The following is a 17,163-nucleotide window of genomic DNA, read 5'->3' on the forward strand; positions in this document are numbered from 1 at the left end:
CCCCCGCCTCCCGCGATTCAAACGCGGCACCCTCGCCTCCCCGGCGGGCGGCCAATGGGGAGCCACCCGCCGAGCAGATCGACAGGAGCGTTCACCAATCACAAAGCGAACTCGCAGCGAGCCACCAATGAGAGCGGAAAGGGGGCTGGGCCGGGGCGATGAGGTCCCGCCCCGCCGCGCGGTGCGCAGCCCCCGCCACAGGAGGTGGGTCGGTGCCCGTGCAGGGAGCGGTGGTCGGCGGCGCTGGGAGCGGCCGAGGGTGGGGAGCGGCTGCTGAAGAGTGTCCGCTGGCTTCGCGGCGGAGCGGGGCCGGCACGGCCCGCGGTGCGGCAGCGCGACTCGGCGTAGGGGAAGCCGGGGCTCGTGTTCGCCCCGCGTTGGGAGCGCTGAGGGGAGAGGCTGTGAGGAGGGGCCCGGCGGGGCGCCCAGGTGCGGGCAGCCACCCCGCTGAGCCCGGAGTGCGGCCGGGCAGGGCAGGGCAGGGCAGAGCGAGGTGCAGGGTCAGTCCCAACAGCGCCGGCTCCATCCCCGCGCCTCGCTCGGGGCGGTCGCCGCCCGCTCTCACCTCTTTCCCTCACGAGGAGGAGGGAGCCCTGTCCTCTGCCCGGGGACCTGCTGAGCTGAAACGAGCCTGGCTCGCTGAGTTTTGACAGAGGAGCAGCTCCAAACGCCCAGCCCTGCGAGCTCCCCGTGGCCGGCAGGAGCGGGCATCGGGCGGTGCCACAGCCCTGCCGTGCCAGGGGCTCTCTGAGGGCACCTCCGGCAGCATCGCCCCTCGGTGTTACCCTCGGGACCGGGAAAGCGTTTGTTCTTAGGTCTCCCTTAATGTGCTGCAAGTCACGCCAGAAAGATGAGGAAGATAATTGTGTCCAGCCAGTCCGTCAGGACTGTGAGCATTGCACAGCGGTTTGGGACCCAGGACAGAGCAGGATGTCTAGTGCGCCTCAGTCAACATTTGTTATTATCTCTTGGAATACACTTTTCTCCTTTAGACTCGTGCTCTAGTTTCTTTTAGCAGTTGTCATCCAGCGCTGGGAGAAGCGCAGGTAATGTCACACTGCGTCTCTCAAACAGCCCGTCCTTTTGGCTCCTGTGTATTAACGCAGTTGCAACCACCAGAAATTTCTGAAACCGATTTGCCTTCTGTGAGTCACAAAATGTCAACACCTGTGCTTTAACCTGCTCAATATAAAGGCTGACTATTAAGAAGAGGGAGGGGATACTCATGCATGATTTCATGGTAGTACTATTAAAGAGAACATCTGGGAAAGGAACTATGGGACCTCAACTTCTAATTGAACCTATTTCATAAACAGGGGGCAGGGCCAGATGTACCAATTAGTGTGGAGTTGTGTCAGATCCTACATATTATAATTAGTCATGACATTAGAGGCCTGTTTGTGCATTGTTAGAAGGCTTTTGTTGAAGAAATTCCAAATTTCTTTCAGTTTTTCTGAAGCTGAGGGGACCTTTATTTGTGCATAGGAAGGAACTGAGTCAAATGTGATTTGAGCAATAGCTGTTTGCTGGTAATGTTAGTGTGAAGCACATTAATTCTTGGTGCTCATGGAATTTGAAGGAAAGGACAGTCTCCTAATTCTCCATTGGAAGACCTGTGCAGGAGGCTCCAGGTAGAAATAGAGAATAAATGTCTACCTTTCCAAAAGTCCTAATATCTACTATATAAATCACTTCATTGAGTGTATTTGTGGAGGCTTGAAAAAAGAAATATGGCACGTGTCAACACACTGTAGTGATTTTCATGTTAAGATCAAATTTATTTTTAAAAATGAGCATTTCAATTGGGCACCTTTTCAGTAACCTTAATCTTCATTTTAGGTTTCTCAGTAAAAGATTGTGAAACCAAACTTGCTATAAAAATGTAAAATTCCATTCCCCGAAAGTGGAATCGTCTCTACAGCTGTAGGAATGTGAAAAAAATAAACTTGAAGATATACATCACAGTCATCCTCAAGTATTTAAAAAAACAGTCATATTCTTAGGAATAAGTTGGCTTTAATAAAAGAAGCCTAGGTTTAAGTTGTTTGCCAGCTTGATTTTTTTCTTAGCTGTGAAGTTATCTACTCCTTGCATCATGTTTCGTATCAGAGCATCTTATATATATGCAAAACTGCATGCACACTTTATTTGCTCTTCAAGGGTTCATTCTCTGTGTTGGGAGGGGTGGGAAAACTGTTCCATCTTCTCCAGTTCTTGCTGGATTTGTGGCTTTTGCCTGGCCCTTGCCTGATGATTGGGAAGTTCCCACCTTTGTGCACAACAGCCTGGCTTGTAAACCACAAGAAGGCTGGAAATGGCCTTGGTTTTCATTTCCTGTTTCTTCCATGGTTATTTTTATGAGGAGTTCAGGGAGCTGCTGATCAAGCAGATATTCAAACTAGGAGTTCTGATGGATATGTGAAAATTGCATTTAGGATAAAATTGTTAATATGCAGGGGGTAAAGTATGAATTATTGGCAAACAGCAGGTAGTAAGGCTCTGAGTTCATGTGCATAGTAAGGCTGAAATCTGGGCTTGAAATCAGTGACAGACAGCCTCCTTCAACAGATGTAAAGATGAATAAAACCTCAGCTAAACCCACATACTTGGGAGTATTTTTGTGTTGGGCTTATAGCATCGAGTATGGTCAAGGTCTACATCAGGTAGTCATCACTCAGATTTATTAGGTAGAGGTTCCCTGAACCTGGGTCTTTCATGGCACAGTTTATACCAAACATGCTTAAGTTAATTGCTGGATAGATTGGAAAAAGTCAGCATCTTAAAAATTTGTTGGCTGAATATCTGAGTGATAGATCAAAGAAATCTGTATTCTTGGGCTGAATCTCTTGTTATTTGGGCATACTTAAAATGCTGTACCTGTAACTTGCTGGGTTTTATTTACATGCAGTCTTCTTTACAATGAAAATGTCAATTAATAGGTGTTTTGATTGTTTTATGGTTTATTAGGTGAAAGTATTGCTTCCATGGCTTGTTAACAATTAACATTTCAAAACAGAAGGGCAAAACTTGGTATTTGCTTGGAAAGAAAAATTCCTCTGAATATTCACCCATGTGCATGCTGCAGCAGTGGAATACATAAGGATATGAGTCACTTCATTCCTACACAGTCCATAATTTTAAGAATACACAGCTAGCAAGAAAGATCTAAAATGTATGCAATTGCTTTGACCTTTACACCAACATGAGTGTTTGCAGCAGCAGGTTTTAAATGGAGTCTGTGCACCAGTTAGGAAGGGACTCTTAAATTTTTGTCCACTTGTTCCATTGATTTTTAAGTGCTGACTTATTATTTTTCATCTGTTCAGTTTTAGGCTCAGTGTCTTACAGCTCAGTAAAATGTGTTTCTCATCTAAAAGAAAAGGAAGGAAGAAGAGGAAATTTCCTCAGCTCTGAAACAAGCAAATCCCCGATATTTTAATTTGGAAAATCATTCTACTAACTGTTGTAATTCTCTTTTGTAATTTGAGGAGGAAGAGAGCTGTACTCTTGGAAGATGAAGTTTGTCTGGGGGATTCATCCTAATGCTCTGGCATATTCCATGACTACTTTAGGGGCTGGAATGATGAACAGTATCTTTAATTTCTACTACGTTAAGCTTTTCCTAAACCGATACAAAATTTCAGAAGGAGCCTTTAATCAAGCACAGGTATTGTACAACAGAATACTTTGATTACCATATTGTGCTGTGCATCTGTGCTGTTACAACAAAGTGATTTTTTTGCTGACAAATTAATTTTGGATGCGTTGTAAATAATTAACAGTAAATTAACTTTTAGTTTAGTTAATCCATAAGCAACTGAAAGTACACATAAAGCACATCGTTAAGAGGCTATAGAGTGAAAATCTCCAGACTTTAATTGCTGAAAAGATTTTTAACTTTGATAGCTTGTAGTAATTTTCTAGACTGATCTTGCATCTCAGCTCCATAGATAAGTTTGACATTAGTGCTTTCCTATGGACTGTTTAAGTACTTAAACACTGCATTTATTCTGGGAGTCATTATCCACGTGAGTAACTCTTGTCGTAAATGGTCTCCTGAAAGTAATGGGCCAGCTCATGTTTTGAATTAACTCACTGTGAGAGTAATATCTGAGCCTTGCAGGATGAAAGCCCAGATATATAAGGTTTTGAAAGAGTGAAGTCTTGGAGACAAGCAGTTTATTTCACATATAGTTGGGTACCACCTGCCTACTTAGTCATCTTATTTTTTCATGACTTCTATAAACCTGTAAATATCCTTAAGAATTTGATCTAGTCTGTTTTGACCAGAAGAGCTTTCACCTTTATTTATTCTTTGAATAGAGATATATTTTAAATAAACATGTGTATTACTTCTGTGTTTTCGTAACCTCTGTAGAAAAACGACACTAAGGCTCCGTTCCCCTGTGTGTTCCTCGTTGGTGGCAGGTCGTGTTTATGATCTGGAACGCCATCAACGATCCTCTCTTTGGGTACATCCAGGACAACTCCAAACTCCGCTGCTGCGCCAGGCGCCAGTTCTCGATCCTGTACGGAGCTCCTTTGTACGGGCTGGCCTTCCTGCTGCCCTGGTTCCCCTGGAGGCAGTACGAGGACGGGGACTGGCTCTGTGGCTTCCACCTCGTCGTTGCCTTGTGTGCCTTCGACGGTTTGCTCACGTTCGTGCTCCTGGCGCAGTGCGCGCTCTTTGCCGAGACCTCGACCAGGCACGAGAGCAGGCTCCAGCTCATCAAGTACAACCAAGTAGCAACACTAATCGGAGCCACAAGCATCCTCTTCTGTGGGCTCATATCAGATAACATGGAGAACTTTGCCTATTTCCAGGCTTTCACTGTTCTGATCGCAGCACTAGCGACAGCTTGCATGTGTTGCACTGGTAAATACAGCACCAGCCAGTATGAGCAGAGAGAAATTCATGTGGAGAGTGCTAACCTGGAAAACAGTGAGGGAGCTTTCTCCTTGGCCTCAGTGGTTTCATTGACCAAACAGATTATGACAGAGAAGAACTTTTTATTTTTTGTCACAATGAACTTCTTCCAAGTCTTCCACCTGGCCTTCTACAGCAATTTCATGATAATCTTTGCAGATAATCTTATTCCTACAGATGTCCTTTCTTCCTCAGTCAGAAGTATCATGTATGGAGCAGGTTTTATTTGTCCTCAGGTAGGCAGTTACACTTTTTTATTTTAAAGTATGAAAACCTGGTGTGTTACTATTTTACAGTATCCATTTAACATTTGAAAAAATGCTGTATCTGGCAGAAGCCATTGGCCAAAATGAAAAACAGATCTGGCTCAGCAGTGCTCTAGAAGAAAAAAGTCCCCCTGTGCAGGCTGCCCAAGTGTAAAGGGTAGTGAGAACAGACAAGCAAGCTGGTAGAATGTCTGTTTAGAACAATGTGAGATGTGAGTAGGCAACGAATGAATGTTTTGTATCCTACAGGGTTTATAATACCTAAATATAAAGGAATGGAAAACATAGTTAAGATAAAATGCTTCTAAAAGCAAAATCTACAGAATTCTGAATTCTTTCTTCTTTGGTTTTGTTTTGTAATAGTGTGTATTACAGATGAAAGACTAATCTCTTCTTCAGGAAGTTTCTGAGATAAACTGCACAAAATACCAGAAAAATTATTAGGTATTAAAAGCCTTGTTGAAAATATGTGGTATCTCAGTCATGGAAACCAAACAAAACTGCAAATAGCTGCTTTTGGAGAATCTACATTCCCATTTATTTTGTTGTTTGCTCTCTTGGTCAGCTACATTTATGGGGCAGAGAGAGACATACTTTTAAGAGCCCTGACAGGGCTGAGGGGAGGAGTAATGAACTGGAAAAGAGAAAGAGAACCCAAAAGAGTAATGTATGAGGACAAGAAAAGCAGCAAAAATACATCCCACAGAATGTAAACATACTTGTCTGCAGTGAATAAAAAATTCTTCTGTTCATTCCCTCCTAACTCCTTTCTCTGGATCTTTTAAAACTTTCACTGTGTTTACTTGCTGGATGTTGAAAGCCATGATACTCAACATCTGAGTATCCTGAGGTTCATCACAGGTACTGATGGTTTTCAGAATTTCTCAAAATCAGGCTGTTACATTCATTAAATTGTAATGGGGTTTGGTGCATAATATGTATAAGAAATAAATGAAAGTGTATCTGGAATTCACAGCTCAGTTTCAGTTACCATTTTGGCTTTTGCATATATAACATACAAACCCTGAACATACCTTCTCTCTTCCATAACTCCTGTAATTTCAGATTTTATCCTTATCACAGGTTTAATAGTTCGGGGTTTTTTTCCCCCTGTAACTGAATTAGATAATGAACTTCAGAAATAAATCAGAAACTACAGAAAACAGGAAATCTTAAATAATGTCACTCTTACTATATAGCAATCACTTTTGTTGATAAAATCAGTGTGACAATGTGAAACAACCAATCTTTCAGAAAATGTGTCTCCCTGCTCCCCAGAGACTCTTTGTCTAGAAGGTCACTGAACCATAGAGAGTTTGCTGTGACCTTATTTTTCTCAGGTTTTGTTCCTTTGAGCTCAAGATATAATAAGGGAATTCTCTGATGGCAATGTCCTGAACTTCACTTACTAGAAAAACGGCCAACCCTTGTAAAATAAAGCTCCTTTTTATGAACTCTGCTTCAGTGGCCTCTACTAAACTAGAATTCAGCTTCTGCTTTAGGTCCCTTTTAATAGTGGGTGTGAAGAATACAACCTGCCTACAAGGAAAATGTTGCTGTAACGTAGGCAAACAAATCTAAATTTGCATCATCAAGTTAGTATTTGCCTTTGAAATACACAGCCTGAGAAACATGCAAGGAATAAGGAATTTTCTAAGTCATAACTACTTCCTGAGACAGGGTTATTTGGCAATTACAGGGAGCCAGGATCATGGTGTTTACAACAGCAGGCATTTCGTGATCCCTCACTATTTCTTGTGGAGATACTTTTCTCCAAAATCCCTGAAAACAGCCAGAGGGAAAAGTATGTTTAAGTTTCTCAGAATGAGATTTTTTTTCTTGTATCAACTTCCCAGATTTGTTTTACCTCCCTGATCACGGGTTCAAGTAGAAATCTTGAGCTGTTTTACAACAGCATTTGCCACGGTCATCTTTGTCTGACCACAGCATCCTGCTTTGATTTGTTATGTTAAAGCATTTCAACGTGGGAGCAAATGTACAAGGAGAATTCTTTCCTGTTCTTCTTCTGAATATTACACAGTCCACCTCTGTAACACAGAAGGAAGGAGAAAATGTGTATCTCTACTGTAGAGTTTGTATTTTTGTGACAGTGATGAGGACCACGTACACGAATATCATGCCACAGATAAATAATAATAATAAAAAGAACATAACTCATCACAAAATGTCCTATTTAAAGTGGAAAGTGAGGAACAATATAGAAGAATTTACATTTTGTTCATATTGTATTCAGCACTTAATACCACTTTCATGACTTTGCCTGCCACTAGATTCTCAGAATCTACTGTTTGCTAACAGTGGCAAAATTAAAATTCAGCCATACACATTGTCCTCTGGCATCTACCTTTCTCTGCTTGCTTGTAAAATCTCTAACTTACTTAGATAAAGCTATCTTGGTGAGCTTGCTGGTTTGGCTTTTTTTTAGTTAAAGGGTCGTGCTTACTTTCTATAAATGTCAGTGAAAATAGTAATATTAATGAAAAAACAATTCCTGAAAGTATTTCTTATCAACACTTAAAATTCAAATGGTGAGATGCTTGGTTTACAGTTAGCATACTGCAAAGTTAGTTGTTTAAGGGATATCAAAAATAAAGATCATGAGCATTTAATAATAGTTAACCAATGTGGGAAACAGTATTTTCCTCAGGATATAGCAGTTCTCAGCTGGTTTTTGAGTGGAAAGAGACTGTTTGTACCTGGTAGGGGTAGCAAAGAATGAGCCAGTAGACAGCTCTCTGTTCAATTTCTATTTTTTCATTTGGCTTGGATATCCTAGACAGGGTTGTTGGCTGGGTTTTGTGTTTTTAATGGGTGGTAATAATCTGTGTCTGGTCTGTGTTTTATAGCTCTCCTGCTGCTGAGACACTGTACCATACTTGTCATCCTTTATTTGTGTATATTATCTTTTCAGTGCCTCGTTCTTCTCAGTCATGCTTCCTTGAAGAAGTTTGGTTATTACAGAGTCATCTTGTTTTCCTTTTACTATGAAGGAGTAGCTGCTGCTGTCATGTTTTTTCTAGGGCAAGAACACTATTACCTGTTGGCATTTTACCTCACAACAAACATGTAAGTAAATACACTCCCCTCTTCATAGACACAGCTTAAATACTTCTAACACACTGGACACTTGCTTTTAGTACCATGAAGATTCTGCCATGGCTTTCATGGGTTTCATTCTGTTTGACTTGTCAGAAAAGTTGAAACTCTAGTTACAACTTTTCTCAGCTTTTATTTTATTCTGCTTCAGCTTTTAATTTCTGCTTAAAAAAAAATATGTTATGATACAGGGAAAACGTTATTTAAAAATAAAGAGCTGTTTGTATCAGAATAATGTTACAGCAGTTTAATTCTTCATTTTCTATTTCATTGTTGTCTTTCTACACATTCTTTCCCTCCCTCCTTTACTTCATCTTTTCTTTTCCCCGTTGTTTTCATTCTTGTTTTCAGTCTCAAGCTACTGTAACACTGAACTGTGTGAACAATAAATTGATTTTCATTATCTGCATATTTTAAATGATGAAGATGTGTTTTGATTTGCTCAGGAAAAAATTCTAAGGTACCTAAAGACTTTGTGTTTCAAGTGCTAATTGTCCAAGCCTCTTGTTAGTAAAAGCTCATCACACCCAAACTTTAGTAAGACATGGAAATTGTAATGTTTGAGTTTATATTTTAATTTAGCAATTTGTTAAGAATCAGCTTTTGGGAGGGTGTTTAAATGCATATGTATATGTGTGTGTATAGATATATCTATATATACACTGTAAATACATATATAGGAATGCATGTAAAATATTCTTAGTATTCTAATTCTCCCACCTTGAAGTTTGTCTTCCATGTGGTCTTTTCAGCAATGCTCATGTCTTTTTCAGATTTGAAGAGCAAATTTTCAGTTTCCCCTTTTTCTGAGGTGTTTCTTTTCTCTTGGTCATTTTAAATGACATTTACTGATAGTGACATTTACCGTCAAAGTATTCATGACCTTTTTCACCAATGTCCAGGAAAAAAATCAAAAAAAAAAAAAAACAACCCACCTTTTAGGTTTGCATATTGATTTCTAATTCTCAGCCAAGAACAGATTTAGTAATGCTTTCACAACTCCTGCTTAAACAGATACATCACCATGTTTTAAAGAACATCTCAAGCTGTGCCTGTTTGGGGAAATGTCAGCGTTGGGGGGGGGTGTCAGAATGGCAGTTACAGTTTTATTATGGAAGTGAATATGAGGACTATGAACATCTTAAATACTTTGTTTTTCTTTAGGGTAATTGTACAAGCCTCCTTTAGTTTGTTCAATTTGCCTTTGGCAGATATTGTTGATGCAGATTTGGTAAAGCACAAGCGCAGGTATGTCAGTCCTTCCTGATTTGCTTTAAATGTGCTGTGTTTGCCTTGTTACTCTTCTGTAGGTTAAGCTGTGTCAAAGTAAAGACAGTAAATGATCTGGGATCCTTGATACAGAAGCACTTTTTGTAAGAGCAACTTAAGTAAAGATAAGAACTTGGGTAGTTTTCTGCAGTTACTTCAGCAGAGTAATTTAAACAGATTATTATGTAACTTCTAGTTTTTATTATACTGTAATTTAAGCCAAGTCCTTCTAATTCTTATGGGTTTATTTTTGTTAGCTTCAATTGAATTAGTTTTTAACTATATGCATCTGTTGTCATTTATGGAATTTTGTGAATAAGGCCTTTTGGAGATGGAAAAGGCCTGAAGAAAGCTTTGCCTGTGCTACCTAAAGCGCAGATTTCAAGGTCTAACTGGTTGCCATTATCTCCCTGAAATAAAAGTGATAAAACCTGCTGTGCCATAGCATATTGCAACTCATGGATGTTTCAGACTTTTATCAAAGTGCACGGAATTTCCTGTTGGTTCCATCAATGTTTATGCAGGTGCAGATTCAGCCCTGGTCACTCTGTTGAAGAACTGGCTCCTCAAAAGTGAGAGCTAGTGCTTCCATGAGGAAAAAAAATTGCCTCCTTTTCTGGCCTCATGCATAGAAAACCTGAAGCTATAATTAATTCTCCATGCACTGTTCACTCTAATCTAACTCCAGTAATTACTCAAAGTGCACAAAGTTGAACCTGAGTGCAAGTCATTCCATAATCAGGGCTAAGTTATATATATACAAATATATATATAGACACACACACCCCAGAGGTTTTTTACCTTTCATTTCCAAATAAATTTAAATTTCATTCCTATAGCAGATCTGTTTGCTATAATGTGTGAACTAGACAAAGCTAAAGATCATGATATTTAGCCTTTGCATATTATCAGGATTTTTTAAATCACTATTGTACTTAATACTCTAGTAAGTTTTTGTCATGCATTAATTTGTTTTTTCCCCTAAATATTTTAGAGCACCACTTTCCTCTATGGTTTTTGGTACCAATGCTTTATTTACCAAGCCTGCCCAGTCTTTGGCTCCAATGCTTGTGGTTAAAGTACTAAATCAATTTGGATATAGGAACCTGAATAATGTTGATCATCCTGATGCAAGGTGAGTTCGAAAGGGATACTTAAAATCTTAGAAATTATCAGGAAATACTCCTGTAATCTAAAAAGCAAATTGATCAGCAATTAGTTTGCTATCTACCTAATTTGGAAAAGCAAAGGATACATTTCAGTAGTTGACCATCCCCTGGTTTATGTTTGAGATCACCTAATAGCTCTTATTAAGATACATGGTGTTGGCTTCTGCTTTTTGTTTATCTCATAAACCTACTTCCTTAAATATATAATCCTAATAGGGTTGCATTTAAGATACATTTTTGTTTGAGAGAAAGCAGTATAATAACTGGAGGGAGGGAATTTGCCTCTAGTAGGAGTGTATAATTTTGGCTTCAATTCCACTTCAATTCTAATGCTAATGATTTCACTGCAGTCCCTGGAGACCTTAATGCACAGCAGAAAGCTGTGGTTGCTAGTTAGCCTGTTGGACATGTGGGGGCTTTTATAAAACCAAATTAACAGGGAATCACTACACTGAAAGGGTCATAGGCTGTATTTATGATCATCAAGAGGAAGTGGAAACATAGGGAATAACTGAAGGCAGGATTAAAAGGCAACAATCAGTCCTGATTAGGATTTACTTGAGAGAACAACATGAATATCCTGAGAAACTACACAGCTCTCCTAAATTCTGAGTAAAAAGCTTTAAAAATACATACAGACCAATTTATATGGACTTCTGTGGAAACAGCCTGTGAAGGAGAAAGGTCTGGTTATGTGTCACCAAAGGTTGGGAAAATGTTTCACATTTGAGGAATTTTCTAAAAAAATGTAAGAGGACAAGCATTACATAAAAGAACAACAGGTGGTCTTCAGAAATGGATCCAGACAGAAGCAAAGGCAGTTTGAGGCTGTGTGAGAACAGTTGATTTTATTTTAATGCAGTCTGTAGATAGCCAGTGAGATGATGTGAAGAGGACATGAACCTCATTATAATGTCAAATAAGATGAGTGATTTTTGCAAAAGAGTAGTAGTCTGAACTGGATGTGGATATGAGAGGGCTGAATATATTCATCTTGATGATTCAGAGAGATTTTGACTTGAAACATAACAACTGCAGTTCTGATGCCTTTCAATCAGAGAAATGATCCCTTTGAGGATGGATTTTAAATCACAGTAGCTATAAATCTTTTTATCCCCGGTAAGTAGCCCCTGGACTATAGCAACAATAAATTTATTATATAGAGAGTTGAAATACTTTGAATGCTTAATCTCTAAAACCTGTATTTTCCCTTGAGTCAGGCTGAAATCTGATTTATTTCACTAGAGCCAGGAACAGCATAAAGGCACAAAGCTGAGATGAGTTAATCAGAGCACCTGAACTATATTATATATTTCTCTTGTCCATCTCTTCAAAAATAATTTCTTAAATATGAAGCAGTTTGCCTGAGTGTTCTCTACATATATGTGTGAACAGGCATGTCCTTTGCTTGCAAATGGAGTTCAGCATGGACACAAATAGACCAGACTACTCCAAGTTGTTTCTAGGGAGTCAGTTTGCCCATGGCAATGTACTCAGACCATTTACTGAGCTAAAATTACTTATTTATATTAAAAACCTATCAGCTGATCTCATCTTTCAGCCATAGGCAGGCAGCTAAAACACACTTGCCCCAGGACAAAGTTGTTTGAGGACAAACAGAAACTGAATTCAAGAGATTGTTTAAAATATGCTCAAGCTGTTTTGGGGGAAAAAAAAAAAAAAGAATTTCACACAGGTGAAGTATATATAATGAAGTATTATGACCCATGCCAATACCATCTCAGCTGTGTCCTTCCTTCTTCTCCAAAGCTGGCAGTATCTGTTAAGTGTTTTGGAAAGCCTTTGCTTTATTAGGTGTAGTGACAGTGAGTTGTGAACATAACACACATTCTGCATTAAAAAGATGTTTGAGTCCTGAATAAATATGTCTTGAGAGTTTCCAGCAATGTTGTTTCCTGGAAGAAGATAGAGGATGCAGTCCAAACCCATAAGATATTTGCTGCATTCTAAATGATCTATTTTTTCTTGAACTGAAAGTTAAACTGTAGCAGCAATAATGGAGCAGCTAATCCTGGAAACCATTTCCAGGCACAGTAAGGACAATAAAATCATCAGTAATAGCCAGCATGGTTTCACCAAGGGGGAGGAAGTCATGCTTGACCAGCTTGATAAACCCGTGCAGTAAAATGCCCGGCCTGGTAGCCAAGGCAAGGCAGTGGGAATTGTCTGCCTGGGTTTCAGGGAAGCCTTTGGCACTGCCTCCCTCCCAGACAAGCTGTTGAAATCTGGGCTGGATGAGCCGGCAGTGGGATGGGCTCAAAGCTGTCAGGCCCAGAGGGTGGTGCTCAGGGCCAGGAAGTCTCCTTGGGGTCAGTAACTGAGCCCTACGGGTCTGGACCGGCCCCAGTCCTGTTTGACATCCTCATTAATGGCCAGGATGATGGGGCAGGATGTACCCTCGGGAATTCTGGTGATGACACAAAAGTGGGAGATGTGGCTGATACATCAGAGGGTCATGCTGCCATCCAGGGGAATCTGACTGGCTGGAGAAAAGGGATGACCTGGGATCTTGGGCTGCTTTGGGTAAAGGATTGCCAGCAGGTCAAAGGAGGTGATCCTTCCCCTCTGCTCACATTATACCACATCCTTAGGAAATGTGGTCACTGCACAGCAGTTAAACAATTTGTAGTGGAAGGTAGTTAAAGAAGTATTTTTTAATATCCCTAAAATTTGAACAATAGCTTGCAGAATGGAGCGGTCCTGGTTTGTGGATTTTTCTTTTGTTCCATCATCATAGCAAAACATTACCTGCCCTATATGGCTTGGGGGTTTTTTTGTTGTTTGGGGTTTCTTTTTTTAGTTTGACTTGGATTTCTTTTTTTTTTTTTTGCTGTGGAAAAGATCCCTAGTTTAAAACCTCCCCCTTCTGGAGAGCCACTGCAACTACCACCAGCTTCTCTTGGCAGTGCTTTTCAAATTCATCCTTCAAAATGAAGTTATTTGGCAGCAACTCTTCATTATTTATTGAAGGCACTTTAAACTGTTAATGCTTTCATGCTGAATTACTGGACTAGCTGACATTCTGTTCAGAGTGATGTTAGGGCTGTTTAGTGAAAGATTGTATGTTTTATTCCTGCGTGTGCAAAAAAAAAGGTAGATATGGAAATTTCTGAAGTTACTTGTTCAGCTGTAATTATGATGAAATCTGAGCTCTGCTCTTGATTTATCCCAGTCCCTCAATGAAATATTTTCGTGTTCCTTATTCTGTGTACTATAGATATGTTTTGTAATTCCTGCAATAACTTAAGGTTTTACAGTACAATAGGTAATAGTATTTTCTTAAATCAATATTGTTCCACTGAAACCAAATCAGGATTGTGCCAGTGTGAGTGATTTTGCAGATGTTCTTTCTTATTTTGTCCTTCCTGAAGTCCACGTATAAAGACGGAATAATTTTAGTACTGAAAACTGCAATCCTCTTCAGTGTGCAGGAACAGGCCAAAGGTGGGCCTTGTTTCCTTGTAGGTGGACTGGGAATGCAATTGAAAACAGGCCAGTAAACAACATCCAAGTGGTAAATTATTGGCCCTGCCAATAAAGCTTGGCTGTGGACCAGTGGCCTGCTAGTGAACACTCCCAGTCCTAAATGCAATTGCCCAAGTGGGGAAGTGATTCACTTGTGAGCCTGTGGGTTTTGCTTTCTTGTGAAGCATCAGCAGGTACAGGACTTGAGATAAACTGTGCTCGTTTATGAGGGTGTGAATGTACTAAGGAATAAATCTGGGCTGTGGTTACAAGTATTTTCTCTGTTAAATGGAGGGATGAGACATGAGTCAATTCTTTTATGATTCAGAGAAACTCGTAGGTTTTATTTAAAAACCTGTTGGAGGTTTTGTTTGGGGTTTTTTCTCCACACATTTTCAGGTTTTTTGGCTGTCTGTGAGGCTCCTCTCTCATCCCTGAATGCTAAGGAAAAAAAAAGAGAAAGTAACATAAACTGCCTCATGGAGAGAAAGTTCATTTAGGGGCTGTTTCTCAGCTTGAGTTGACTTTCCTGATATTTAAGTAATTAGAATCCAATAATTAACAGAATGCCAGTAGCTAATGATTCCAACGACCAGATGAATGCCAAAATGCACACTTTGAGCTGTCAGCAACCATACTGTTCATAAAAGGGAACTCATTTAATTCCTGCATTTTCTTTTTTGAGTCATATTTGTTGATGCTTTTATTTATTATTCGTTAGAGAAGATTTAGATGAGGAATTACCACGTGTCCATTAGAATAAATGAAAATGAGTGTTAATTTCACTTTTTTTTATGGTTTATATTATCTTGTAATAATTTACTTTAAACCCAAATGTAATAGGGCTTGATATTTCAAACAGCCCTTTAGACCACACCTGAATTTTGTGCATTAATCATCACTTCTGTCTAGCACTCAGCAACTAAAACAATACACTGTGTGGATAGCACAGATTTTAACCTAAATAATTTCATATTCAAATGCTTGCTTGAAATGTTTTCTGCTTTTCTTACAGATTTTTCAGTCTTACTAAAGCTTTTCAGATGCTATATTCTATAACTGGATGTTATTGCTTAAATTGATTTCTACATTACATAATATAGATGAGTGCTAAAGTAGTGAAAAGGATTTCTTAGGTTGCCTAGAGTGTATTAAAATTAACTCTTTGAGTACTAATTGTCTGATTTTCTCACAGCTATTTTGAAAGGAGAAAACAAAATAAGATATATTCCACATAATTGTATGTGGAATTATAAAATGCTATTTAAATACATTTGATACCTGATATATATTTTTTTTTCTTTGATTTAGAATTGACTGTACAGTAACATGTCTGTGTGCATAGAATGGGATTGCTTTAAAAATAACATGTTGTGAATTGACCAGGAAAGTTAATCTTCATACTGAGAGCTGTGTTTCCATGTTTTCCCCAGGACATTTTTAGATCTCCACGATGCCATGTTCAACCTGATCTGCCTGGTTCCACTTTGCATTGCAGTCATGCAGGTCCTGACATGGACTCCCTTTTCCATCCAGAACAGCCACGTGACAGCTGTACACTAAATACATCCCCCTTGGGCAGTGCCTCTTCTGCTCAGCTCAGCCATAAAAGAGTGTGTATGATTTTCATGTGAAAAAGCAAAATTGCAAGACAGTTGGAGCTCTTTATAAGTTGCATTCAGCCTTAATGCTGAGCCTACACAGAGTCTTTCCTAGTTTGGTCGTTTTCCTTTAATGGGTGTTATCCTTAATTACTTTATTTAAAGTAATTTCTGGTCTATACTGATCGCTGTTAACTCACTTGAAGAGTGGATATGGCAGATCAGGTAAAGGAATCCCAACCCAGCACCTGGAATTCAAGGGAACTGTATTTTCTTAAGCTTACTGGTGGATTAATTTTGCCATCCTGATAAAACAGCAGATCTCTGAAGTTAATCTGGAAGATTCTGGTGGACATCCCTCATGGATGGCAGAGAGATGAAGGGAAAAATTTAGATGGTGTCTGGCTGGCCAATATAACACAAATCTGACAGCTACCACAGGCAGAGGCAAGAGTAATTAACTTCCCTGTGAAAGTCTGTGTAGGGCTAAAGAAGAAAAAGATTAAAGTGCTGTTCATTTTAATGCTATTCATCCAGTGTTGCTGGATGTGGAAAAAGCTCCATAAGTCCTCAGTGGCTTTCTGAATATCTCTTGGTGGTGGAAGGTAGATGCAGTTTTCTGGCTCTAAATGGGCAAATTATTTTGAAGGTACCATATTGTCAGTACTTCATACAGAATGTCACGTGGCAAGAACAACATCAGTGTGTGGGGGTGTGGGTGTAATAATGTCCAGTTAGTTGGATAAATCTAAGCACAGACAGTTATTGAAATAAACTCTACCTGTTTAGTAATGTCACAGTGGCAAACTCATCTGGTGTGTGACAACTGAAGTTATTTTCTGATTAATTCTTACCAAAATCTTTTTAGTCAAGCTTTTAAATGGATCCTATGATTTTTATAAAATAAAGAGTTTTTGACAAAATTTCAGAAACATCGAGTCCTGTCTTTATTTCCCAGGTTGTAATGATAAGACACATTACCATGTTTACAATATTCCTGTTCAATAAATATTATTTTTCCTCGATATATCAAATGTGTAATTGGTAGTTTAAGCATACTATCATAGTTTCATTTTTGTTGTTTTGCCTGGGCAAATGTAATTTTAGAAGCACCTTTCTTATGGAGTGCCAGTCACTTGAAAGTACAAGAAGATGCATTGTGGATCCCAGCTTTAAAGTGCATCCCAATTTTAAATTGTGTATCCCAAATTTAAAGTGCTGAGCCAGCTTATTTCCAAGGCTCTCTACATTGGAGAAGAAAGGAGTGTAAGACAAGGCCCTGCATTTTGGTGGACAGTAGCACAGCTTAATGAAAAAGTTTGAGATTT

General features: G+C 39.4%; 1 protein-coding gene across 3 annotated transcripts; it reads left to right on the forward strand.

The window, feature by feature from the left end:
- Window positions 1-170: 170 nt before the first annotated feature.
- On the forward strand, window positions 171-17,159 carry LOC113953513 (transmembrane protein 180-like). 3 transcript variants are annotated; one of them, XM_027656728.1, is made up of 7 exons: window positions 171-204; window positions 3,489-3,667; window positions 4,429-5,163; window positions 8,126-8,280; window positions 9,475-9,558; window positions 10,574-10,714; window positions 15,668-17,159. In XM_027656728.1, the coding sequence occupies exons 2-7, from the start codon at window positions 3,515-3,517 to the stop codon at window positions 15,795-15,797; spliced, it is 1,398 nt and encodes a 465-aa protein (XP_027512529.1). In that variant the 5' UTR covers window positions 171-204; window positions 3,489-3,514; the 3' UTR covers window positions 15,798-17,159. The 3 variants fall into 3 exon arrangements, with proteins under 3 accessions (XP_027512529.1, XP_027512531.1, XP_027512530.1); XM_027656730.1 differs by lacking the exon at window positions 171-204 and adding an exon at window positions 228-429; XM_027656729.1 differs by lacking the exon at window positions 171-204 and adding an exon at window positions 468-1,046.
- The last annotated feature ends 4 nt before the right edge of the window (window positions 17,160-17,163 follow it).

The sequence above is a fragment of the Corapipo altera genome, unplaced genomic scaffold (assembly GCF_003945725.1).
Source record: "Corapipo altera isolate COAL_440 unplaced genomic scaffold, ASM394572v1 104, whole genome shotgun sequence".
NCBI classification, from domain to species: domain Eukaryota; kingdom Metazoa; phylum Chordata; class Aves; order Passeriformes; family Pipridae; genus Corapipo; species Corapipo altera.

What these genes read in the sequence shown, in the direction of transcription:
- LOC113953513 (XM_027656728.1), top strand. Translation starts at nt 3,515, where the DNA reads ATGAAGTTTGTCTGGGGGATTCATCCTAATGCTCTGGCATATTCCATG. An exon ending in GAGCCTTTAATCAAGCACAG is followed by an intron (nt 3,668 to 4,428) that starts GTATTGTACAAC and finishes CGTTGGTGGCAG; the next exon opens with GTCGTGTTTATGATCTGGAA. An exon ending in TTGGTAAAGCACAAGCGCAG is followed by an intron (nt 9,559 to 10,573) that starts GTATGTCAGTCC and finishes TAAATATTTTAG; the next exon opens with AGCACCACTTTCCTCTATGG.